The 25,491-nt window shown below is 47.0% G+C and overlaps 1 protein-coding gene and 1 pseudogene across 1 annotated transcript; one reads left to right on the forward strand and one right to left on the reverse strand.

Annotated features, from left to right (window-relative positions):
• Nucleotides 1-1,752: 1,752 nt before the first annotated feature.
• Nucleotides 1,753-6,347, forward strand: LOC149120319 (melanoma-associated antigen B1-like; annotated as a pseudogene).
• Nucleotides 6,348-6,492: 145 nt separating this feature from the next.
• Nucleotides 6,493-24,092, reverse strand: LOC100343865 (uncharacterized). Its single transcript, XM_089320896.1, is given in 5 exon segments — nucleotides 6,493-8,388; nucleotides 8,390-10,683; nucleotides 15,035-15,130; nucleotides 15,364-15,505; nucleotides 23,043-24,092. Coding segments are annotated over 5 exon segments (2,622 nt in total). The 5' UTR covers nucleotides 23,058-24,092; the 3' UTR covers nucleotides 6,493-8,313.
• Nucleotides 24,093-25,491: the final 1,399 nt, after the last annotated feature.

Consider the following 25,491-nt stretch of genomic DNA (forward strand, 5'->3'; position numbering starts at 1 on the left):
TTTACTACAAGATAAAGACGACAGCCATCCTCCCTTCTCTGCTAGGAATATGCTCCAAGACCCCTGCTGAATGCTTGGAACAAGATCATACCAAACCTTGTATTTTCACCACACTATACCTATGACAAAGCTTAATTTACAAACTAGGCACAGTAATTAACAATTAAAAAAAAAACTGTGATAATATACCATAATGTGTTATTTAAAATCTAAAATTTTTCTGGAATTTTCCATTTAATATTTTCAGATTGCTGTTACATGAAACTGCAGAAAGCAAAACCACAGATAGAAGATAAAAATGGATTCATTAAATCGTTTAAACACAACTAGAAGTTCATTGGGAAAATAAAGATTAGAGCCTTACATCACACCAAACCTTGGAAAAAAAATAAAAAGGGAAATGTCAATGAGTAATTCATTTTTTTTAACATTTAACATATTACTAAACCAATCCACTAGTCACTCCCCCACCTAAACACATCCAGCTTGTCCAGACATTGGTGACACCTTCAGCCTGAAGGTTCAAATGACAGTAACTTTGATGTAGGAAAACGGTGTGTCATCTCGAGTAATTTCTTATAGACCCAGCTTGATTCTTCTTCACTGTCTCCTCCTGGAGTTGTGCCTGATTTCATTACCAGTTTTCACCCAAACCCATTAGGGAATGGGTGGTTTTACTTTCAGGTTTTGGACAGGAATCTCTCAATCCTGAAAGTCTCATGAGAAGACACCTAGGAAGAATGTCTAGCAAACTCACCGTGATGGCAGAGAAAAGAAGAAAGCCATTTAATTTTTTTAAAAGGAGTGGTATGTAAACAGAGTAATATATGAGTATGTCCCTGAATTGTGTTCCTTTCAAACAAGATGTGATGGCATTTCTTCATTACATGAAGATTAGAGGACAGAGTAGCCAATCAACCATCTTCTTGCCCCGAGACTGCCGTATCAACACTTTTTAGGAAGATGTATCCCTCCTCAAAGTCAGGATACCTTACAGTGCCCAGCCACAGAGCAGCCTCAACTCCAGCAGGCTTAAGCAGTGAGAAAAGTCAAGGACTTCAAGTCTTCCAGAGACAGAGCAGCACCCGGGCCAGCTCTGCACTGTCAGTGCCAACCGTTTCCACCGCAGCTTGCCAGGCTCAGCCTTCCGCCCCAAGTCCCAAGATGCAACCAGTGGGCAAACTCAGATGACCAGTGCCATTCTGACCGTGTCTGCTGATCAATGTGGAAACCTCTCCCCAAACAGAATACTTCATTAGCCACCCTACGGCTGGCGCTGGGCCACAAGCCAAGGGCAAACCCTGGGTAAGGAAGGGAACACCAGGCCTCATGAAGGCGCTGCAGCATGAAGGCACAGAGAGCAGGCTGCCAAGCTGCTGCAAGGAAGTCCAGGTGAAAAGGGAGAAGGAATCAGGGCCCAACATGGGTCACCCATATGCAAGGAATTCCTGGGTTCCCATCACTTGGGCTTCACACTGCCACTGCAGCACAGTGAGCTACACCAGCAGTGTTTCTATACAATACACTATTTTCATTGTCAGAGTGTAACGAACACTCTTTGCAATTCATTAACACAAGATTGTATTAATAATGGAGTATCTTCTTATGTTCTGCACATGTTCTTATTAACCTGGCTAAATCCTAGATTTCTTTTTTTTTTAATTTTATTTATTTTTATTTTTATTTTTTGACAGGCAGAGTGGACAGTGAGAGAGAGAGACAGAGAGAAAGGTCTGCCTTTTGCCGTTGGTTCACCCTCCAATGGCTGCCGCAGCCGGCGCGCTGCAGCCGGCGCACCGTGCTGATCTGATGGCAGGAGCCAGGAGCCAGGTGCTTTTCCTGGTCTCCCATGGGGTGCAGGGCCCAAGCACCTGGGCCATCCTCCACTGCACTCCCGGGCCACAGCAGAGAGCTGGCCTGGAAGAGGGGCAACCGGGACAGAATCCGGCGCCCCGACCGGGACTAGAACCTGGTGTGCCGGCGCCGCTAGGCGGTAAATCCTAGATTTCAATAGAACATTTTTTTAAAAGGCATTGTTGGCTTGCTTAATGGGCAATTAGTAACAAGGGGCATAATTTTTGTACATACCAAGAAACAGTAAGATAGTGGTATGGTATTTCCTCATTTTATTACAGAATTTCTCAAAAAGATATTTTTTAAAAAATGAACCTAAGTTCAACACTTGCTACAATTCTGCCATTTTTGCTTCTTCTTATGTATACATTTTCCCAAAACCACTTCGAAGCTGCAAATATGAAAACTCAGATTCAGCCCGTGTGTCCTAGAAAGGCACTAACGTTTGTAACTTCAATAAACAAACTTAAGTGACCCTAGTTATCTAATATTGTCTAATATCCATTACTTTTTCAAATTCCTCCAACTGCCCCCAAAATATGTATATATCGATGTCTTTTTGAGCCATGTATATTTTATATTCAATCAAGGTTCAGGCTAGCTTTTCATTTTAAAAACAATGACAGGAGCTGGTGCTGTGGCACTGTGGGTTGGAGCCCTGGCCTGCAGTACAAGCTTCCCATATGGGTACCAGTTCAAGTCCCAGCTGCTCCAATTCTGATCCAGCTCTCTGCTGATGTGCCTGGGAAGATAGCGGAGGATGGCCCACCCGTGTGGGAGACCTAGAGGAGGCTCCTGGCTCCTGACTTTGGATCAGCTCAGCTCCAGCCATTTGGGGAGTAAGCTGGTAAACAGAAGAGCTCTCCTTCTCTCTGTGTCTACCTCTCTTTCCCTGTAACTCTGTCAAATAAACAAAATAAATCTTAAAAAAAAAAATAAAAACAACACTGACTTTTAGAAGAGACAGGCCAGTTGTTATGTAAATATCCTACATCCTAGTTTTGTCTGATTTGCTTTCCCAAATGAAATTATTGCTCTACTGTATTTTCTGAAAATTAAGTGAAGTCAGAACACTTGATTAGGTTAATATGAAATAACTTGGCAGGAACGCTTAACCATGCAACAAACTATTCTGTACTGCATCTCAAAAGGCACATAATGTCACTACCACTAAGAATGCTACATTTGATCACACAGGTAAACAGTGGGGTCAATCATTTATAAAGGTAGCCCTTAAATTACAGGAAAATATCTGTGGGTGACACTGTGGCACTACATGAGTATCGTGCTTCTGTTTCACCTAATGGCTTTAGCATACATTAATGAGTCTTGTCTAAATGCAGGTTTTTTTTTTTTAAAGATTTTATTTGAGAGGCAGAGTTACAGAGAAAGACAGACAGACAGACAGAGGTCTTTCATCCACTGGTTCACTCCTGAAATGGCCTCAAGGGCCAGAGCTGGGCTGACCCGAAGCCAGGAGCTTCTTCCAGGTTTCCAGATCCTCTACTGCTTTCCCAGGACATAGCAGAGAGCTGGATAGGAAGAGCAGCAGCCAGGACAGGAACCAGTGCCCACACGGGATGCCAGCAGAGGCTTAGCCCACTATGCCACTGTGTTGGCCCCAGCGGTGATTTGTCAAATTTTATCACTCTTTCCACACGTATTAGCAGGCACTGCAACAGCTTCCACAAGGAGAGTTGGACTACTCCTACTAAAAGAACAGGGTGGAGCAAGAGTTATGCTGCAGTGGGTTAAGCCACCACTTGAGACACCTGCGTCCCATACTGGAATGCGTGGCTCAAGTCCCGGCTACTCCGTGCCTCTGATCCACCTTCCTGCTAATGCACCTGGAGGGCTCTGTAACTTGGGTTATACTAGAGACCAACATAGACCTGGCTCCAACGTGGCCTAGCTCTGGCTGTTTTTGGCATTTGGGGAGTGAACCAGCAGATGGAAACTCTTTCTCACCCTCTGCCTTTCAAATAAATTTAAACTTAAAAAAAAAAATCAGTAAAAACCTTATTCTCTCCACTCAACCAGTGTAAGGAATCTGTGCAAGATTTGCCTCCCAAGTTGAAATTACTGTAGGCCCTCTTTTTTGCATCATTGTGGACTCAGATTTTGGTTTATTCAAAATAGGTACAATCGGATAGTCATTATTTTATTATTAAATCACCTCAAATTTGGCCAACTTTGAAGCCTCTTTCAACTCTATGTCCACTCACACATCACCCTTCTTTGGCTTCTGGTCCAGAGGCCCCAGGCTCACTTCGGTCACTTCACAACCTGGATCAGCTATTTCACCAAGGAGTTACTGAAAATGTAGGAGAGGCTGGCACTATGGTGAAGCGGGTAAAGCCACCACCTGCAGTGCCAGCATCCCATATGGGCACTGGTTTGAGTCCTGGCTGCTCCACTTCCAATTCAGCTCCTTGCTAATGCGCCTGGCAAAGCAGCAACAGCAGCAGATGGCCCAAGTGCTTGGCCCCTGCACCCGTATGGGAGACCCAGAGGAAGCTCCTGGCTCCTGGTTTCGGATCTGCATAGCTCTAGTCACTGAAGCAATCTGGGGAGTGAACCAGAGGATTGACAACCTCTCTCTCACTCTCTGTAACTCTAATAAATAAATAAATTTAAAAAAAAAAGAAAATGTAGGAGACTGAATATGCTTATCATTACGGGGGTGCTGTTTCTAGGCCCTCTCAGTGAACAGACCAGGAAATCTATACATATTTTAAATAATGATATTTCAATTCATATTTATCATTATGGAGAACTGGACCTGAATAATTTTTACAGTCACCGCTTAAACTGAGAATTTTAGGTTCCTAGTTAATTGCAAATTTCTTTTTGTTTATCCTACTTGACAAAACAGCTTCAAAATCACAGCAATATTACTAACATAGAAGTTAATGAGTGACTTCTAACAAATTTTTTTGTCCTGAGAAACATCCCACTGAGGATGTAGTCATAACACTATGTCCAAAAGTCAACTGAAAGAATTACCTTTTCTGTGTGATTGTTATTTTTTAACTTCAATTTCAAAACCTGCTTTTTGGCCCCAAAGGATATTGGGGAGGAGACCCAGCCATGAAACGTGTGGCTGCTAGAAAGCTGAAGCGATGTCACAAGTCTTACCAGTTTTGGAGCACCCAGCCACGTGGGACCAGAGAAGTCCACACTTAATTTCTGGGGCTATCTATCAGGTGCCTTCCTTGCCAGCTCCTCTGCCTACTCTCCCACATGTGGCTGACTGTGGCCATGTCTCAGGAACAGAAGAGTGAGTTCGGTGCTCCTGAGAAGGACCAGAAGACTCTCAGTATGACCTACCATTCCATGGCTGCCCAGGCCTTTGTAGCAGAGGAAGAGAGAGCCTCTTTCTCTGCTCCTTCAGGTCCTGTTAGTGTGGGTGCTCTCCTAGGCTCTCCTGTACCTTGCAGTTCCCAAATACCTCTGGGATGTCCATCCTCTAGCTCCCCAGTTGCAGGTGTTTCTGATCCAAGCTCTGATGTAGTTGTGGAAGATGGGACTAATATAATCTTCAAGGAGGCAGCTTCTGTTCAGACCTCAGTCATAGATCCACTGTCCCTGGAGATAAATCAGTTTGTGAAGTTCTTTCTTGAGAAATATAGAAAGCAAGAGACCATTACACAGGCAGACATGCTGAAGGTTGTCAACAAAAAGTATAAGGAGCATTTCCCAGAGATCTTCAGGAGAACTTCAGAGCATGTTGAACTGGTCTTTGGCCTTTACTTGAAGGTAGATAAATGCAATAGTCACTCCTATGTCCTTGTCAGCAAGCTAAGCCTCTCCACTGAGGGTAGGCTGAGTGGTATGAGGGAATTTCCTAAGACGGGACTAGTGATGACACTCCTGGGCGTGATCTTTATGAAGGGCAACCGTGTCACAGAGAAGGAGATGTGGGAGTTTTGAATGCACTGGGGATATATGCTGGGAGGAGGCACTTAATCTTTGGGGAGCCCTGGAAGCTCATCACCAAAGATTTGGTGCATGAACAGTACCTGGAGTACCGTCAGGTTTTGAATACTGATCCTCCAACTTATGGTTTCTCTGGGGTCCCAGAGCCCATGGTGAAACTAGCAAGATGAAAGTCCTTGAGTTTTTGGTCAAGATCAATGATACTGTCCCTCATTGCTTTCGTCGTCTCTATGATGAGGCTTTAAGAGATGAGCAAGTGAGAGCAGTAGAAGAAGCTGCACATAGGACTATAGTTGTTGCCAGCTCGAGGGTAAGTTCTCAAGTGAAGTACCCCAGATCCTCCCACATCTAAATAGACTGAGGTAGATTTTTCATTTTGTTTGAAGAGGGTAATCAAATCTCTAAGTGGTGCAAACTAGTGAAGGGAGGAGGCAAAATATATATATATATATATATGGTCTGTTTTTTCCTGTGTTACGTAAATAACTTGAAGTTATATTTCTTCTGTTATTTTTCAAATGTTACCCCTTTTAATTGAGAACTTATATTGATTCACAATCTAAGTTTCTTAATGTCATGGATCACAACTTATTGCTGTTTGTCATGTTTAAGACTACATTTTGGTGTTTTTGAATAAGTTAAAAAGCCTTATGTTTCTTTGTTTTTGTAAGATACAGTAACAAAGCAGTGGGATAGGAATGTTCCTGAAAATGTGAAAGGACTACACAATGATAATATTGAGAAAAAACTAAAATGATATGTAAGATGGTAAATTTTTTACTTGCCTTATTCCACTGAATATTTCATTAGTGTGAATAAAAAATATCCAGTTAAAAAAAAAACCTGCTTTTCTTTTAATATGTAAAATAATTCAAAGTCAAAACTTCCTAAAAAGTATTCAAGGCTGCTTTGCTTCCATTCCTAGTCAGATCACCAAGTATGTTCCCGTCTCCACAGATTTTCACTTTCTGGTATGTATTTTATAATTCTAGGTTGTACTTTGTAGTTTACTCTTATTTGCATAAATATGCAAAATATAAACTTAGTTCCCTAAATTCTTACACAAAATGTAACACACTATATACTCTGCTTCTCTCATTAAACACTGTATTCTGGCACAGTACGTCAAGTTTGTCAAACAAACACGTCACCTATGTATATTGTACTATTAAGATACAAAGAGGGGCCAGAGCTGTGGCATAGTGGGTAAAGCCGTTGCCTGCAGTGCCGGCATCCCATATGGGTAATGGTTCGAGACCTGGCTGCTCCACTTCCGATTCAGCTCTGCTATGGCCTGGGAAAGCAGCAGAAGATGGTCCAAGTCCTTGGGATCCTCTAGCCACATGGGACACCTATAAGAGGCTTCTGGCTTCGGACTGGCCCAGATCAGGCAATTGAAGCCATTTGGGAAGTAAACCAGCGGATGGAAGATCTCTCTCTCTCCACCTGCCTCTCTGTAACTCTGCCTTTCAAATAAATATTTTTAAAAAATAAAAAGAAACACTGGTGGCATTTAGTGTGGAAAAATATGCCATAAGTTATTAAGCTATGGAGATATAAGTCCTGCAAACTATGCTGAGTTCCATTATACAAATCAAACCTACACACACACGTGAGTTGCCTCCTAACACACAGAACCCCAGCTTACTTCAGGTGCTCTTCAAGTGCCTGTCAGCTTCCTGCTGCAACTTGCTTTTCAAAAGGTTCATCTTGAGTCGTATTGTCAAAGTTTGGTACCACATCTGAAACACAAGCTCTAGTATTATATATCTCCTGATTCTTTGCTTATGTAAGATTTTTTTCAAGAAAGCTTTCAAGCATATAAACACTTATATCAATTATTTATATCAAACATTTATATCAATTACGTGGTGTACAGTAACCTGTCCCCTTATAAATGCTTTAATACTGCCTTTCCCCCATGATTTTTCTGATAAATGAATCTTATTTGATGGTGGATACTATCAAATGTAGCAGGATGGGGGCCAGCACTGAGGTACAGCGAGTTAACGCCCTGAAGCGTTGGCATCCCATATAGGCGCCGGTTCGAGTCCCGTCTGCTCTACTTCCACTCTGGCTCTCTGTTATGGCCTGGGAAAACAGAAGATGACCCAAATCCTTGGGCCCCTGTACCCACATGGGAGACCCAGAAGAAGCTCCTAGCTCCTGATCGGCGCAGCTCCAGCCAATGTGGCCAATTGGGGAGTGTACCATCGGATGGAAGACCTCTCTCTCTCTCTGCCTCTCCTGTGTAACTCTTTCAAATAAATAAATAAATCCTTCAAAAAAATGTAGCAGGATTTTCTCAGGGCCCTCTCCCCACATGAATTCTGATATTTGCATCCTGAGTCCTCTAATTCCAACAACTTGCATTTTTCTGATGCCAATTTACACCAAAATGGTTCTCACACAATTACATTCATAAAGTATCTCCTGTGACTTCTCTGTGGTATGACAAAATTTGACTTGACACCAGACTATCCCCATCTGTAACGATTTATGGTATTACTCGTGTATGAATTATCTGATGACTAGAGAGAGCTGACTTTGTGGAGAAAGTTTTCCAGCATTCAGTACATTCATGGGGTTTCTCCCCTGTGTGTGTCCACTGATGTGATTTGAGGGCTGACTTCTTACAAAAGGACTTCCCACACCTATTACAATCATATGGCTTCTCTCCTGTGTGAGTCCTCTGATGACTGATGAGATTTGACTTCACATAAAACGTCTTTCCACATTCACTACACCCAAAGGGGTTTTTCCCTGTGTGAGTTCTCTGATGCACAGTGAGGTGTGACTTCATACAGAAGGATTTGTCACATTCATTACACTTATAAGGCTTTTCTTCTGTGTGAGTTCTCTGGTGTATGGTTAAGGCTGACCTGTAGCAGAAGGATTTCCCACACTTCGTACATTCATGGGGTTTCTCCCCAGTGTGTGTTCTCTGATGTTCAATGAGGTGAGACTTCTGGAAGAAGGTTTTCTTGCATTCTTTACATTCATAGGGCTTCTCACCTGTATGTGTTCGCTGATGTTTGGTGAGGTGGGATTTCTGGAAGAAGGCCTTCCCACATTCTTTACATCCATAGGGTTTCTCCCCTGTGTGTATTCTTTGATGCTGACTGAGGGCTGACTTCATATAGAAGGATTTCCCACACTCATTACATTTATAGGGCTTCTCACCTGTGTGAGTTCTCTGATGTACAGTTAGGGTTGATTTATGACGAAAGGTTTTATGACATTCAAAACATTCATAGGGTTTCTCTTTTGAATGTGTTCTCTGATGATCAGTGAGGTTTGATTTCATAGAAAAAGCTTTTCCACACTCATTACAAACATGGGGTTTCTTTCCAGTGTGATTTCTTTGATGAATATTGAGAAGTGATTTCACATAGAATGACTTCTCACATTCATTGCATTTAAAGGGTTTCTCTCCAGTGTGAGTTCTCTGATGTATAACTAGAGTTGATTTCATATGGAAGGACTTCCCACACTCATTACATTCATGTGGCTTCTCTCCTGTGTGAGTCCTCTGATGTTTGGTGAGGGCTGACTTCTTATAGAAAGACTTCTTGCATTCACTGCATCCATAGGGTTTCTCCCCTGTGTGAGTCCTCTGATGCACAACAAGGTCTGATTTCATAGAGAACGACTTGCCACACTCACTACATTCATAGGGTTTTTCCCCTGTGTGAATTTTCTGATGTTTAGTGAGATTCGACTTCACACAAAAAGATTTCCCACATTCATTACAGTCATATGGTTTTTTCCCTGTGTGAGTTCTCTGATGGTGATTGAAGTTTGATTGTGCATAGAAAGATTTTCCACACTCATTACATTGATAGGGTTTCTCTCCTGTGTGAATTCTTTGGTGGACTCGTAGGGCTGAGCTATGACGGAAATGTTTCTCACACTCATCACATATGTGATGCTTCTTTCCTGACTGTGTTCTTTGGTGATCCATGAGGACTGTCTTCACAGGGGCTTTAACACATTCCTTATGTCCTCTGGGTTTTTTTCCTAGTGGATTTCTCTGAGAATCACTCATTTGTGATTCCTGAGAGGTTTTCTCACATTTATCACTTTCACACAGCTTCTCTCTTGTGTGTGTCCTCTGATGCTGAGTGAGAAGAGACTTCTGGCAAAAAGATTTTTCACAATGACTACATTCAAAGGCTTTTTCTCTTGTATCAGTCCTAAGAGGCTGAGTGAGGTCTGACTCCTTGACAACATTCTCATTTTCATTAGATTCATGGGTTTTCTCCCCCATGTTGACTTTCTGATGTCTAAGGAGGTTTGAATTCTCCCATTCATTAACTTCAGAGAGATTCTTCCTTGTGTGAGAATCCTGCTGGACTTTGGGAGTCGACCTCTCACAGGCATTCTCCGCAGGTTTCTTACAACCACAGGATGTCTCCTCTCCTTGAATCATCCTACTAGTGGCTTTGGCCACCTCCTCAGGGAAGGCTTCTGCACTTTCATTATCTTCCAAAGATGGTTCCAAACCTTGAACTCCCTGTTGCTTAGTAAGTTCCCTATTATGACATAGAGATTTCCCATTTTGACAATATTCATCAGGCTTCTTCCTGTGATGAGTCTTTTCTTGATAATCAAGAGGCAACACCACCCCACATTCACTAATTTCATCAGAGTTCTTACTTGAATAATTCTTATTGTTAATACTTGATCCTGAAATGTATTTCAAATTCATTCCAGATGAGTCATACTGACAAGGTGTTTTTCTTGAAGAAACTGGGTTTGTGTCCAGATTAAGTGTTTTCCCCAAACCATTCTCTCTCTCAGCCAGCGAGGCGTTGAGTGAAGCACACCACAAATGTTTATCTAGGTTTTCCTGGCTTCTCTTTATCAGGTCATTTAACTTCTGGACTTCTAGAAATGAGAAAAATTAAATATGCTTTTAAAAATATTAACACATTTTTTATATGATTAATTTTTATCACTGATTCTCTATTTTCAGGCCTAGGCCCTTGGTGTGAAATCCCTACATATGTGTATCTCTTCTTGTTTTCGAAAAAATAAAACTGAAAAGCACCTGCTACAGTGGAAAAGGGAAAGGAAAACTAGCAATCAACACACATATATTTGATATTTCAAAAACACGACCTTCAAAACTGAAAAGAGAAGGGGAAATTAAGCATATGGAACAAAGAACTGAGGGCAAAGTATGACTGGGAAACTCACACAATGGAGTAAGCTACAAACACAAAGAGTAATGAAAAGATAAGTTAGAAGACAAGGAGATGTTTAGGAGAAACATTTGTAGGATAAAACAAATTATATTTACATGCCAACAGAAAAATTTATATTGTTTATTCAAGGCAGTTTTAGAAAAATTAAAAGAAAGAATCTTCTGAATTATTCATTCCCAAACACAAGTCGCAAGTCTGACAGATTCCCTATACCCAGCTGCCTGTTTCCCAGTTTTGAACTACTAAAATCAGATATTCTCCAAGAAATGCTCTCTCTCATCTTTTTTCGATCTATGCCCCCTAAATTCCATTTTCTTAAAAACTAGAAAGCAATCACTATATACATTTCATTAAGGCAACTTTGGGGGGGCCGGTGTTATGGCATAGTAAGTTAAGTTGCCACCTGCAATACTGACTAACATCACCTATGAGCACAGTTTGAGTCCTGACTGTTCTACTTCCAATCCAGTTCTCTGCTGAAGCACCCGGAAAAGAAGCTGACTCAAGTACCTGGGCTGCCATTATCCATGTGGGAGACCTGGGTGGAGTTCCAGGCTCTTGGCTTCAGCCTGGCCAGCTTTGGCCATTCTGGCCTTTGGGGGAGTAAACCAGCATATGGAAGATCTCTCTCTCTCTTTCAAATAAATAAATATATTTTTAAAGACTTATTCTATTTATTTGAAAGGCACAGAGACAGAAAGAGAAGAAGAGACAGAAAGATCTTCCATCCACTGGCTTACTCCTCAAATGGCTATAATGGCCAGGGTTGGGCCAGGCTGAAGCCAAGAGCCAGAAGCTTCTGCTAGTTCTCCCACATGTATGCAGGGTGCAAGGACTTGGGCCATCTTCCAATGTTTTATCATGCACACTAGCATGGAGCAGCCAGGACTCAAATTGGAGCCCATATGAAATCCCAGTGTCACGGGTGGCCGCTTTACACACTATGCCACAACACCAGCCCCAGGACTTTTCATTTAATATATCTTACAATTTCATTTATCTCTTCCAACTGCAATCTGTGCTAACATGTTTTATTGTCTCTCTAGTTGCCTTTGAACTGTATCTCCAATTGTATATCTTTTTTTTTTTTTTTTTTTTTTTTTTTTTTTGACAGGCAGAGTGGATAGCGAGAGAGAGACAGAGAGAAAGGTCTTCCCCTTGCTGTTGGTTCACCCTCCAATGGCCGCCACAGCTGGCACTCTGCCGGCCGGCACATCACGCTGATCCGAAGGCAGGAGCCAGGCGCCTCTCCTGGTCTCCCATGGGGTGCAGGGCCCAAGCACTTGGGCCATCCTCCACTGCCTTCCCGGGCCACAGCAGAGAGCTGGCCTGGAAGAGGGGCAACTGGGACAGAATCCGGCGCCCCAACCAGGACTAGAACCCGGTGTGCCGGCGCCGCAAGGTGGAGGATTAGCCTAGTAAGTGCAGCGCTGGACTCTCCAGTTGTATATCTCTGCAAAGATATATCATTGCTGGTCTTCAAGAAGATTATACCAGGAACTTAGAAACTTTTATTCAAAATAGAGTAGACTGCAATGTCCATCTATCTACCCTATTAATCAGAATTTAAAGGAATGTGTAGGTCTATTTACTTAGAAAATACTTTCTGAATAAAAATGTTAGTACTGGAGCTGGCACTGTGGCATAGTAGGCTAAATTTCCGCCTGCGGTGCCAGCATCCCATATGGACACTGGTTCATGTCCCAGCTGCTCCTCTCTGATCCAGCTCTCTGCTTATGGCCTGGGAAAGCAGTGGAAGATGGCCCAAGTGCTTGGGCCCCTGCACCCATGTGGGAGACTCAAAGAAATATCCTGGCTCCTGGCTTCAAATTGGCCCAACTCTGGCCATCACAGCATTTGGGAAGTGAACCAGCAAATGGATGACCTTTCAGTTTCTCCCATTCTCTGTCTGTAATTCTACCTCTCAAATAAATAAAACCTTTACCAAAAAAAAGTCAGTACTACTAGGTGAGCATATCAACTACATGTCACACATGAAAAGAAGAATAAAAATGCAGACTCTGTAGTTGGGGACCAACACCTCTAGTAACAACCATATGCTCAGACGGTTTACTGCAAACAACCACATCAATTTCTTTTAACTCAGCCATCAAGTGAAAAGAAAATGCTAAAAAGGAGAGATTGATGTCAGCTAGAGCAATTAAGTAGCATTTCAAAACAGGTAAAAATTACAAACACAAATTACATGTCAAAATAAGCCAAAAAGGCCTAGTACTGTGGTGCAGTGGATTAAGTTGCTGCTGGTGATGCTGGCATCCCACATGGGAGTGCCGGTTCAAGACCCAGCTGCGCTACTTCTGATCCAGCTTCACGCTAATGCACCTGGGAAGGCAAAGGAAGACAGCCCAAGTACTTGGACCCCTGGACCCCTAACATCCATGTGTGAGACCAGGATAGAATTTCTGGCTCCTACTTTCAGCCTGGCTCAGATCTGGCTGTTGTGACCATTTGGGAAATCAACCAGCAGATAGAAGATTTTGCTCTGCCTTTCAAATTAATAAAATCTTAGGGGCTGGTGCCATGGCACACTAGGTTAATACTCTTCCTGCAGTGCCAGCATTCCATATGGGCACCAGGTTCTGGTCCTGGTTGCTCCTCTTCCAGTCCAGCTCTCTGCGGTGGCCCAGGACAACAGTGGAGGATGGCCCAGGTGCTTGGGCCCCTGCACCCACATGGGAGACCAAGAGGAGGCATCTGGCTCCTGGCTTCAGATCAGCGTAGCTCCAGCTGTTGCGGCCATTTTGGGAGGGTGAACCACCGGATGGAGGACCTTTCTCTCTGTCTCTCTCTCTCACTGTCTATGACTCTGTCAAATAAATAAATAAAAAATCATTTAAAAAACTACATACTCTGAGCACCTTTTATTTTAGATAGAGAAATCTCTCGTCCACTTGTTCAGTCCCCAAATGCCTGCATTGACCCAAGGCCAGGAAATGGACCAGGCTGGGAGCCAGAAACTCAATCAAGTCTCCTGGTGAGGCTGGCAGGAGCTCAACTACTTGAGCCATCCACTACTGCCTCCCACGGTCTACATTAACAGGAAGCTGGAATCAGGAAGCAGAGCCGGCATTGAACCCAGGTACTGTAATGTGGGATGTGCGGCATCTCAATCAGCATCTGCATTCCTGGACTGCCTTTTAAAAGAGCACACCCAGGGGTGGGCAGCAGGGTGCCGTATGTGACGCTGACGTCTGAGATGCCTGCGTCCCACAGTAAAGTGCTAGTTCAAGTTCCAGCTGCTCTACTTCCAATCCAGCTTCCTGCTAACGCATCACAGGAGGCATACCGGCTCAGGTGCTTGAGTCTCTGCCACGCACATGGGAGACCTGGATGGAGCTCAAGTCACCTGGTTCTGCAGTGGAACAGCCTGGCTATTGTGGACACTGGGGGAGTGAACCAACAGATCCAAGATCTCTCTCTCTCTGCCTTTCAAACTGATGATAAACTTTTTTTTTAAAGACACACCCCACTTCCTGTCTCTTTTTAAATAGCCTATTTTAACTTTCTTCATCATCTCGTCACTGCTGGGCATGTAAACTTACTTAGTACCTGCAGCTTGAGTGCTCAGGGCCACTGTTCTGCTCACCATCATATCCCCAACATCAAGGACCTGAGAGACACCAGTAGCCCTGCAGTGAATGTCTGCAGAATTAACTAATCCCGGAGGCAGACAACAAAAAACAAACACTTCATGAAAATGGAGAGGAAATGAATGCTAGAGAGACTAGAACAAAGGTGTCAAATGAAGCAGAGGTCCTGGGTAGAAGAATGGTGAACTTCCCTAACAATTAAGCAGAAAGAAAGCAGCTGAAGCTATGAGTGACAGACGCAAGACTAATTCAGGTTACCCAAGACATCCGGCTGGCTTGCTGCTCTGAGTTATTGCCAAAGGTCTAAGGTCCTCACACAGAAGTTACAGAGATCATCTGAAGGTTCACACCCTTGAGCCAACCCATCTGGGGCCTGACGTCCACTGGCTTCCTTATTTTGCCAGGTAATCACCAACTCACTTGAATAAGCCCAGCCTGCAAATCCTGCATCTAACGTCCATGGCTCTTCTCCTTGCTCTAACTTGAAGATCACATCTGGTTTGGTGATGCAGCATCCTGTGAACAAAATAGAGCGTGAGACTGCCGATGCACACTGAGATAGGACAGCACAGCTTCCGGAGTCCCACAGGTGCCTGATGGAACCTCCTGTTAGAGATGCAAACATGTTCTACACACCATCTCCGACCCCAGAGAGGTATACATTCAACTCCATAAAGGCCCTACAAATCGTAGCAGCTACAAACTAGGAAACACACACCGCTAGGCGCTAAGCAGAGAAAACGCCTCACCCACGGCGACCAGGTGGCTGTAGTTCTCCAGCATCACATCGCGGTACAGGGTCCTCTGAGCACCATCCAGTTGCAGCCACTCCTCCTGGGTGAAGTTCACGGTCACGTCCTTGAAGGACACGGATCCCTGGGCAATACACTCCTGTTCAATCCACCAATCAGCATCAGGCAACATGAAAGAGACATGGGAAACAATTCTAAGAGTTTACCATAAAGGATAGGTAGGTTGCCTATTGTGTATCTTATTCTGTGTTTTGCTGTGTGAAATTAAGAGATCACATGATAGAGATACCTGATTTATTAATTCAAACAAAGAGAAAGTTCTTACCATACATCTGAAACTGCCCTAGTTTAGCAGGAATACCAAACTTTTTTTTTAAAATGTATTTATTTTATTTGAAAGTCAGAGTTACAGAGAGAGTGGAGAGGTGTGTGTGGGGGGGGGTCTTCCATCCGCTGGTTCCCTCCCCAATTGACCACAATGACCAGAGCTGCGCCAATCTGAAACCAGGAGCCAGGAGCTTCCTCCAGGTCTCCCACGCAGGTGCAGGGGCCCAAGGACTTGGGCCATCCTCTACTGCCTTCCCGGACCACAGCAGAGAGCTGGATAGGAAGAGAAGCAACCGGGACTAGAACCGGCGCCCATATGGGATAACGGTGCTTCAGGCCAGGGTGTTAACCCGCTGCGCCACAGCACCAGCTCCAGGAATACCAAACTTAATACCATTGTTATCTACCTTTAAGGAGCTTACATTTTAGTAAGGAGATATATATCATGCATTTATCCTGTACTAAGACATTATGATAGCTATGCTAGAATCATTTACAGTCGGTGTAAAATAATGGTAGAAAATACAGTTCTAATTCATATTAGGTCAGATTTCATTGAATAGAACATTGTATATTATATATATATATATATATATGTCTTCATTAATGTGGACAATTACTTGAGCAAGGATAAAGAGGCATAAAAACCACAGAGCACACAGGAGACTGGTGAAAGGCTGTGACAAGACAGAGCTGCAGCAGTATTCTGCAAGATTTTTCAGCCATCTGGACTTATTCTCCCAGCTTAGCAGTCTCCAAAATACGTCATCATCCTAGCAATACGGTCTTGAACAGCTCCAACTGACTTACTTTTAACTATATACATTTTACCAATTCACATAATAAGCTTAATTTATCTTTTTTCCAGATTAAGGATTAAATGTAGGGACCGGCATTGTAGCCCAGTGGGTAAAGCCGCAACCTGCAGTGCCAGCATCCCCTATGGGCACTGGTTCAAGTCCCAGCTGCTCCTCTTTCAATCCAGCTCTCTGGTGTGGCCTGGGAAAGCAGTAGAAGATTGCCTAAGTGCTTGAGCCCCTGTATCCACATGGGAGCTCCTGGCTCCTGGCTTTGGATTGGCGCAGCTCCAGCCATTGTGGCCATTTGGGGAGTGAACCAGCAGATGGAAGACCTCTCTCTCTGCCTCTGCCTCTCTGTAACTCTGCCTTTCAAATAAATAAATCTTAATTAAAAAAAAACAAAACAGATTAAATGTAGCAACCTACTGTTGACTCCTCTCAGGGCACTGGAGTACCCTGTGTCCTCCCTGGGAGGGGCGGCAGGTGTCACCATGAGGGGCCAACAAGCCATGCACACAATCCCCAGGGCTCACACACGCCTTTGCATTCTGGGAGAAATGCTCTCGACTGTGGTGCTGACCAGAACTTCCCACTGTGACGAAATGTTCCACATCAGCACAGCAGGAAGCCACCAGCCACCCACGGATCGTGGGCACTTGAACTGTGGGAGGGATGACTGACGAAATTTTTAAAATCTTAATTTGCTTATAGTTCATGTGAACATAATTTAAACAGCCACACATAACTATGTGTTACCACATGCACAAAAACACAGAAACATGAAGATTATGAGAAAAAGGAAAGATTTTTAAAAAACCACTCAATTGAAATTTCTAGAAATAATACTGAAACAAAAAAGGAATTATAGCACATGAGGGACCTCAGGAGAAAAAATGAAATTATCAGTTAAACCAAAAGATAGAGCGATAAAAACTACCCAAAACGCAGCCCACAGGGAAGGAGAAGGAAGAGACGGGGCGCATCACTGACTGAGCTGTGGGACAACATCAGGTGGGCTGAGATCACTGAAGACGGGGCTAGGGGCATACAGAAAAAATATTTGAAGAAATTACGCCCAAAATTGTTTCCAAATTTAATGAAAATTGTAAATCCAAAAAGAAGTTCATAGAACCCTAAGGAGAATAAACATAAATAAAACCACACTAACACAGCATTCATAAAAACACTGCTGAAAATCAGTGACAAAGAGAAGACTCTTGGACACAGCCAGGAAAAATAAGGTCTAGTCCACACACAGAAACTAAGACGAGAACGCTGAGGCTGTTTCCCATCAGAAACAGAACGCTACACAACAGCAAAGCCACAGGAAGTGCTGAAGGAGAAAACCCTGCAAACCAAGATTTAAATATACAGGAAAAAAAGGAACTCTTCAAAATAGAGAATTTTTCAGGCAAAAAAAAACAAACTCAGAGAATTCACTGCCACCACATTTGTGGCTTTACCCACTCACCAGAGCACCGGCCCCGCCTCCACTTCTGATCCAACTTCCTGCTTATACCCCTGGCAGGCAGCAGATAATGGCCCAAGCATTTAGGTTCCTGCTACCCATGGGGAGATACAGGAGTTCCCGGCTCCTGGCTTTAGACTGGTCTGGCCAGCTGTTGCAGGCATTTGTGGAGTAAGCCAGCAGATGGAGGATATCTCTGTCTGTCTAGTCCTCTCTCCCTGTCACTCAGTTTTTCAAATAAATAAAATTATTTATTTAAAAAAAAGAGTATGCAAACCTAAATTAACTTTTTTAAAAAAGCCAATAGTGGAGGCCACATTGTGAGACAGTGGATTGATTCACTACCTGTGACACCAGCATTCATATGAGCACAGGTTCGAGTCCCAGCTGCTCCACTTCCTACTCAGCTCCCTGCTGATGCACCTGGGAAAGCAGCAAAAGATGGCCCAAGCGCTGGGGCCCCTGCCACTCACATGGAGACCTGGATGCAGCTCCAGGCTCCTGGCTCTTGCACTCACATGGTATACCAGTGTCGGGCACCACAGGCAACAACTTAACCCGCTGCACCATGATGCCAGCCCCTGTTACCCAGATTAAGAGAATTCAAAACAAAAACACTTTCCAGGAAAGAGGGAACAGAGGGGTCAATCAGTAGGTAGACTTGGTAACAGAGACTCCGGACACAGGAACCAAAAACTAACAGACTGAAAACAAAACTGGGGGCCAGCACTGTGGCATAATAGGTAAAGCTGCCACCTGCAGTGCCAGCATCCCATACAGACACTGGTTCAAGTCCTGGCTGCTCCACTTCCGATCCACCTCTCTGTTATATCCTAGGAAAGCAGCAGAAGATGGCTCAGGTGCTTGGGCCCCTGCACCCACATGAGATACCTGGAAGAAGCTCTTGGCTCCTGGCTTCGGATCAGCTCAGCTCTGGCCATTGTGGTCATTTGTGGAGTGAACCAGTGATGGAAGACCTCTCTCTCTGTCTCTAACTCTCTCTGTAACTCTGTCTTTCAAATAAATTAAATAAACCTTTAAAAAGGGGGGGGGGGCGGCAGGGCTGTGGCGCAGCAGGCTAATGCCCTGTTGTGGGGCGCTGGCATCCCATATGGGCACCGGTTCTGGTCCCCGCTGCTCCTCTTCCGATTTAGCTCTCTGCTATGGCCTGGGAAAGCAGTATAAGATGGCCTTAGTCCTTGGGACCCTGCACCCGCATAGGAGACCCGGAGGAAGCTCTTGGCTCCTGGCTTCGGATCGGCACAGCACTGGAGGTTGAGGCCATCTGGGGAGTGAACCAGCAGATGGAAGACCTCTCTCTCTCTCTCTCTCTCTGCCTCTCTGTAACTCTGCCTTTCAAATAAATAAATAAATCTTTAAAAAAAAAAAAAAAAGGGAAAAGAAAATTCCACAATTAACTCTCCTTCCACCCATGGAAACTAGAAACAGACTCAATTAAACCGGCCGGCACCGCGGCTCACTAGGCTAATCCTCCGCCTAGTGGCGCCGGCACACCGGGTTCTAGTCCCGGTCGGGGCGCCGGATTCTGTCCTGGTTGCCCCTCTTCCAGGCCAGCCCTCTGCTGTGGCCAGGGAGTGCAGTGGAGGATGGCCCAGGTGCTTGGGCCCTGCACCCCATGGGAGACCAGGAAAAGCACCTGGCTCCTGGCTCCTGGCTCCTGGCTCCTGGCATCGGATCAGCGCGGTGCGCCGGCCGCAGCGCGCCGGCCGCAGCGCGCCGGCCGCGGTGGCCATTGGAGGGTGAACCAACGGCAAAGGAAGACCTTTCTCTCTGTCTCTCTCTCTCACTGTCCACTCTGCCTGTCAAAAAAAAATAATAATAAAAAATAAAAAATAAAAAAAAAATAAACCTAAGTACTCAGAAGAAAATAGAGAACAGAAAACAGACAGGGGCCGGTGCTGTGGTGCAGTGGGTTAAAGCCCTGGCCTGAAGCACCAGCATCCCATGTGGGCGCTGGTTCAAGTCCCAGCTGCTCCACTTCCGATTCAGCTCTCTGCTGTGGCCTGGGAAAGCAGTGGAAGATGGCCCAAGTCCCTGGGCCCGTGCACCCATGTAGGAGACCCGGAAGAAGCTCCTGGCTCCTGGCTTCGGATCGGTGCAGCTCCGGCCGTTGTGGCCATCTGGAGAGTGAACCAGCAGATTTAAGACCTCTCTCCCTGTCTCGACCTCTCTCCGTAACTCTTTCAAATAAATAATTCTTAAAAAAAAAGACAAGAATTGTTTATACAAATATAACAAAATATTAAAACAAAAAGATAAGACAATGTCTTGAAAGACACAGACAGATCACTAAAGAAGAAAGAATCTGAGTACCTTTCAAAGAAACTGAATGTGTAGTTAATCAACGTCACACAAAGAAAGCTGCAGGCCCAGACGGTTTCTTACTTTTGAGGGGAAAGAAAAGTATGTTTTTAAAATTTTATTTGAAAGGCAAAGAGAGAGAGAGAGACAGAGATCATCCATCCACTGGTTCACTCTCCAAATGCCTGTAATGGTCAGGGCTGCACCAGATCAATACCAAAGCCAGGAGCTCCACCGAGGTCTCCCACGTGGGTGGCAGAGACCCAAGCACCTGGGCCACCGCCCACTGCATTCGCAGGGACGTTAGCAGGCAGCTGCCTCGGAAGCAGAGGAGCCAGGACCCCGGCACAGGACGTGAGCATCCCACGCAGCAGCTGAACTCACTGTGCCACTGAGCTGTATCAGGACCCAACATTCGAGCCTGCAGACAGTGGGCTGAGATGTGAATGGACAGACACCTGTACCCCAGTGCTCAGAACACATCAGTCACAACGGCCGAGATGGAACCAACTCCAACGCCCCCAACAGAAGAACAGGTCAACAAACTGTGGCACACAGAGTGCACACACACAAAAACTACTCAGCCACAAAACGGAACAAAGCGCTAGTACGTGCCACGGTCTGGAAGAAGCTTCAGAACACTGCGTTTAGTGAAAGGCAGCAGACGTGAGAGGACAAATACCTCATGATGCCACTTACATAAAACATCCAGTGTAGGGGAATCCCTAGAGAAAGAAAGTGTTTTAGAGGTTACCAGGAGCTGGAGTGAGGATACAGTAGTTACACTACATGGGCACAGAGGTTTTGTTTTGTTTTTTAATTTTTATTACTTAGGCCGGCGCTGTGGCTCACTAGGCTAATCCTCCACCTGTGGCGCCAGCTCCCCGGATTCTAGTCCCGGTTGGTGTGCCGGTTCTGTCCTGGTTGCTCCTCCCCGGGTTCTAGTCCCAGTCGGGGCACCGGATTCTGTCCTGGTTGCCCCTCTTCCAGGCCAGCTCTCTGCTGTGGCCAGGGAGTGCAGTGGAGGATGGCCCAAGTGCATGGGCCCTGCACCCGCATGGGAGACCAGGAGAAGCACCTGGCTCCTGGCTTCGGATCGGCGCAGCGTGCCGGCCGTAGCAGCCATTTGGGGGGTGAATCAGTGGAAGGAAGACCTTTCTCTTTCTCTCTCTCTCTGTCTAACTCTGCCTGTCAAAAAAAAATTTTATTTACTTAGTTATTTGAAAGGCAGACAAAAAGAGACAGTGATGTCCTACCTGCTGGTTCACTTCCTAATGCCTACCATAGCTGGGATTCAGCCAGCTGGAAGCCAGAAACCAGGAACTCAATCCAGGTCACCCATGTGGGTGGCAGGGACCCATGGACTTGAGCAATCATTCGCCGCCTCCCCAGGTGCACATCAGCAGGAAGCTGGAATTGGGAATGAAGTTGGAACTGGAAACAAAGCCAGACTCGGCACTCGGATCTGGGATGCAGGCATCGCAAACATCACCTTAACCACTGCACCACCCACCCACCCTAGGTATGCAGATTTTGTCAGAGGTGATAAAAAATGTCTTGGAATAAGACAACTGTGAATCTAATGAATTCCACTGAATTATACATTTTTTTTTTTGACAGGCAGAGTGGACAGTGAGAAAGGTCTTCCTTTTGCCATTGGTTCACCCTCCAATGGCCGCCACGGCCGGTGTACCACGCTGATCCGAAGGCAGGAGCCAGGTGCTTCTCCTGGTCTCCCGTGGGGTGCAGGGCCCAAGCACCTGGGCCATCCTCCACTGCACTCCCTGGCCACAGCAGAGAGCTGGCCTGGAAGAGGGGCAACCGGGACAGAATCCGGCGCCCTGACTGGGACTAGAACCCGGTGTGCCAGCGCCGCTAGGTGGAGGATTAGCCTATTGAGCCGCGGTGCCGGCTTTGAATTATACATTTAAAAACGACTAAAATGGCAACATTTATGTTACATATATTTTACCACAGTCTAAAAAAAAAAAAAGGGAAGAATTCAGAAACACTTGCCAAAGAAAACAAGCCTGAACCATCTGCTGCGTAGCCGACGGCCAGTTGAGGCAAAGCTGAAGTACACACAGCTTGTTTCTTTCAATCTCCCGAACGAACAGCTTCGGAAACGGCAGAGGCATTAGACAGCTCTCCGCGCGTCGAGTCCTACCGTCCACTGTCAACGAGGGACATGGACATCGCCACGAGCTCCTCACTCCAGGAAGCCCTGCAGACCCCAGCGCCAGCAGCTCTGCGTGTGGGAGTAACGGGCTGCATTCCTGTCTCAAGGCCAGCAGATAGGGGCGGAGGAGGCCGCGGCTCACCCTTGCTGACCCCTGTGACTGCAGGGCCACGCGTCCTGCTCTCAGCCACAGCCACTCACCCCGTTTGCCCGCGAGTGGCTGCTTCTACATTCCTAAAAGTTATCTGAAAGGCAGAGAGAAAGAGACAGACACACAGACACGAGAGGGAGAGTTCCCAGCCTGCTGCTTCACTCCCTGTATGCCTGCAACCGCTGGGCTGGGACACAGTCTGGGCGTCCCACCTGGGTGGCAGGGACCCAACTGCTTGAGCCAGAGTCACCATTAGTGGGAGCTGGAATCAGAATCGGAACCGGGACTGGAACGCATGCGCTCTGATGTGGGGTGTAGATGTCCCAACCGGTACGTCGCCATGTCACACTCTGTCAAGTGGCTCATGTGAGCGCCTTGAAAAGCCTTGAAATCCCCTAGAAGACAAAACGGGGAGTAAAGAAAGCTTACCCGGGACTCGTTCATTCTCTGATGTCCCCCTAAAAGTACAGAACGTGAAAAGCAGACAAGCGGCAGGTGGCCGGCTCTGTCCCTTGGGGCCCCGCTGACCGCTGGGCCGCCCTCCAGACGATTTCGCTGAGAAGAGCAATTCTGGAGGAGAAGGAAAGAGGCACAGAATGAGAGGCCGGGCTGGCCCTGGCCCCGCACCTGCTGAGTCTCCTAACAACTGCCAGCGGCGACCCTGCAACAGGCTCTCAGGCAGCCTAAAGGCGCGGGCTCCTTATGGAAACTGCGTAAAAACAGAGCTGATAGCCACTCGGGCCGCCGCAGCCTCCGTCCAGCGGGCAGGCGGGGGGCACTGGGCGGCCCACGTCCTGCACAGCGCTAGGAAGGGAGCGAGCGCCGAGGGCCGGGCCTGCTGTCCCGAGACAGACGAAGGGGCAGAGCTCCGCAGCCGGCCACCCCCGGGCCCGCCAGCGAGGGGGCAACCTCGGGCCCGGGGCTCTTCCCCGACCTCCGAGGGGCCTCAGGTCCCGCTGTGCGGCGGGGGCGGGGGGCTTCCGGGAGAGACCCGGGCCCGCTCCCCGAGCCCCCTCCTCTCCTCAGCGCGCAGCCGCGGGGACAGACTCACTTCAGCCCGAAGCTTGCTCGGAGCCCGCAGTTCCCGGGAGGCCGGGCTGCGGCGTCCACACATCGGACAAGGCCCCCCGGGAACGGTGCGGGTCCGCCCCGAGCCCCCCAGCACCTCGGACCCCGGGCGCACGCGCCTCGGCCCAGGACCCCGCGCGAGGCGCCACGCCGGGGAGGTGGGGAGCACGGAGACCCCGGCGGCGACTCCCCGCCTGCACCAGGCAGAGCCTCGGCGCCCCGCGTCCCTCGCCACAGTGTCCGCGGCAGCACGCGCGACCCCACGCGCGACCGTGCTAGAGTACGCCTCGACCACCCAGGAGGCCCCGCTGAGGAGGAGGCGCGCCTCCGCAGAGGGCCCGGCCGCGCGCGCTGCTTGCCCGGAGCCTCCGCCCGCGTGAGGAGGCGGGGCCTGGACGGCGGGGCACGCCCACCGCCGTAGCCCCGCCCCTTCTCGTCACGCCCCTTCCCAAGCGCTCCAGGCGCCCTCACCCACGGCGCAGCCCTAAGACCCCCGACCCCTCCCCGGTGTGTCCATTTCCTGCCGCGCATCTGGGGTCTCCGCGCAGCGGGGCAGTTAGTAAAGCGCATGAAAAATAGTAACTAAATTAGGGCAGCCCAGCTGTTTTATAAAAAAATGTGAATGAAACGGGTGGACGCTGTGGCATCCAGGGTTAAGCCGCTGCCTGCAGCGCTGACGTCCCATTGGGAGGCCAGTTCGAGTCCCGGCTGCTCTACTTCCGATCGGATTCCCTGGAAGATGGTGCAGGTGCTTGGGCCCCTGCATCCACGTGGGAGACCCTGATGGAGCTCCTGGCTCCTGGCTTGGGCCTGGCACAGCTATGACCACCTGGACAGTGAACTTGTGGATCAAAGATCTCAATCTCTCTCTCTGTATCTCTCTGTAACTCTGCCTTTTTTTTTTTTTTTTTTTTTTTTTTTTTTTTTTTTGACAGGCAGAGTGGACAGTGAGAGAGAGAAAGACAGAGAAAGGTCTTCCTTTTGCTGTTGGTTCACCCTCCAATGGCTGCCACAGCTGGCACACCACGCTGATCCGATGGCAGGAGCCAGGTGTTTCTCCTGGTCTCCCATGGGGTGCAGGGCCCAAGCACTTGGGCCATTCTCCACTGCCCTCCCGGGCCACAGCAGAGAGCTGGAAGAGGGGTAACTGGGACAGAATCGGCGCCCCAACCAGGACTAGAACCCGGTGTGCTGGCGCCGCAGGTGGAGGATTAGCCTATTGAGCCACGGCGCCGGCCTTCTGCCTTTCAAATAAATAAATCTTTTTTTAAAAAAAAAGTGATTGAAAAAGAAACAAAGGGGAGGGGGGCAGAATTTAAAAAGCAGTACCTGAACATCAAAGGTGAATCTAAACCCACAGAAGCCACGAGAAGAGGCAGGCCCTGACACAGAATTTCCCCACAGAGGAAAAAGGGAATGGCCCTCGGGTGGAAAATTCTGGATTTTGTTCCCTCTGAAAGCCCTGACTCAGACTACGGAACTGACCGCTCGACTGGAGCTGGTAACCTTCGAAACCAAATGTTGCAAGTTCTAAATGAGAGAGAAGGGATGAACCGTTCCCATCTTGCAGCTACGATCCCCTAGGGTGCTCATGTCCCAGCCAGAGAGACATCCCAACATGCATGTGTCCCCGACACAGCACACGCCACCGTCAGTGAGGCAGGGTGGAGTCCCAGGGAGCTTAGGGCACAAGAGGCCATGTGGGGCCGGCGCCGCGGCTCACTAGGCTCATCCTCCGCCTTGCGGCACCGGCACACCGGGTTCTAGTCCCGGTCGGGGAGCCGCATTCTGTCCCGGTTTCCCCTCTTCC

Source organism: Oryctolagus cuniculus, chromosome 19 (genome assembly GCF_051225735.1).
Source record: "Oryctolagus cuniculus isolate XC-2025 breed Fujian yellow rabbit chromosome 19, ASM5122573v1, whole genome shotgun sequence".
NCBI classification, from domain to species: Eukaryota; Metazoa; Chordata; class Mammalia; order Lagomorpha; family Leporidae; genus Oryctolagus; species Oryctolagus cuniculus.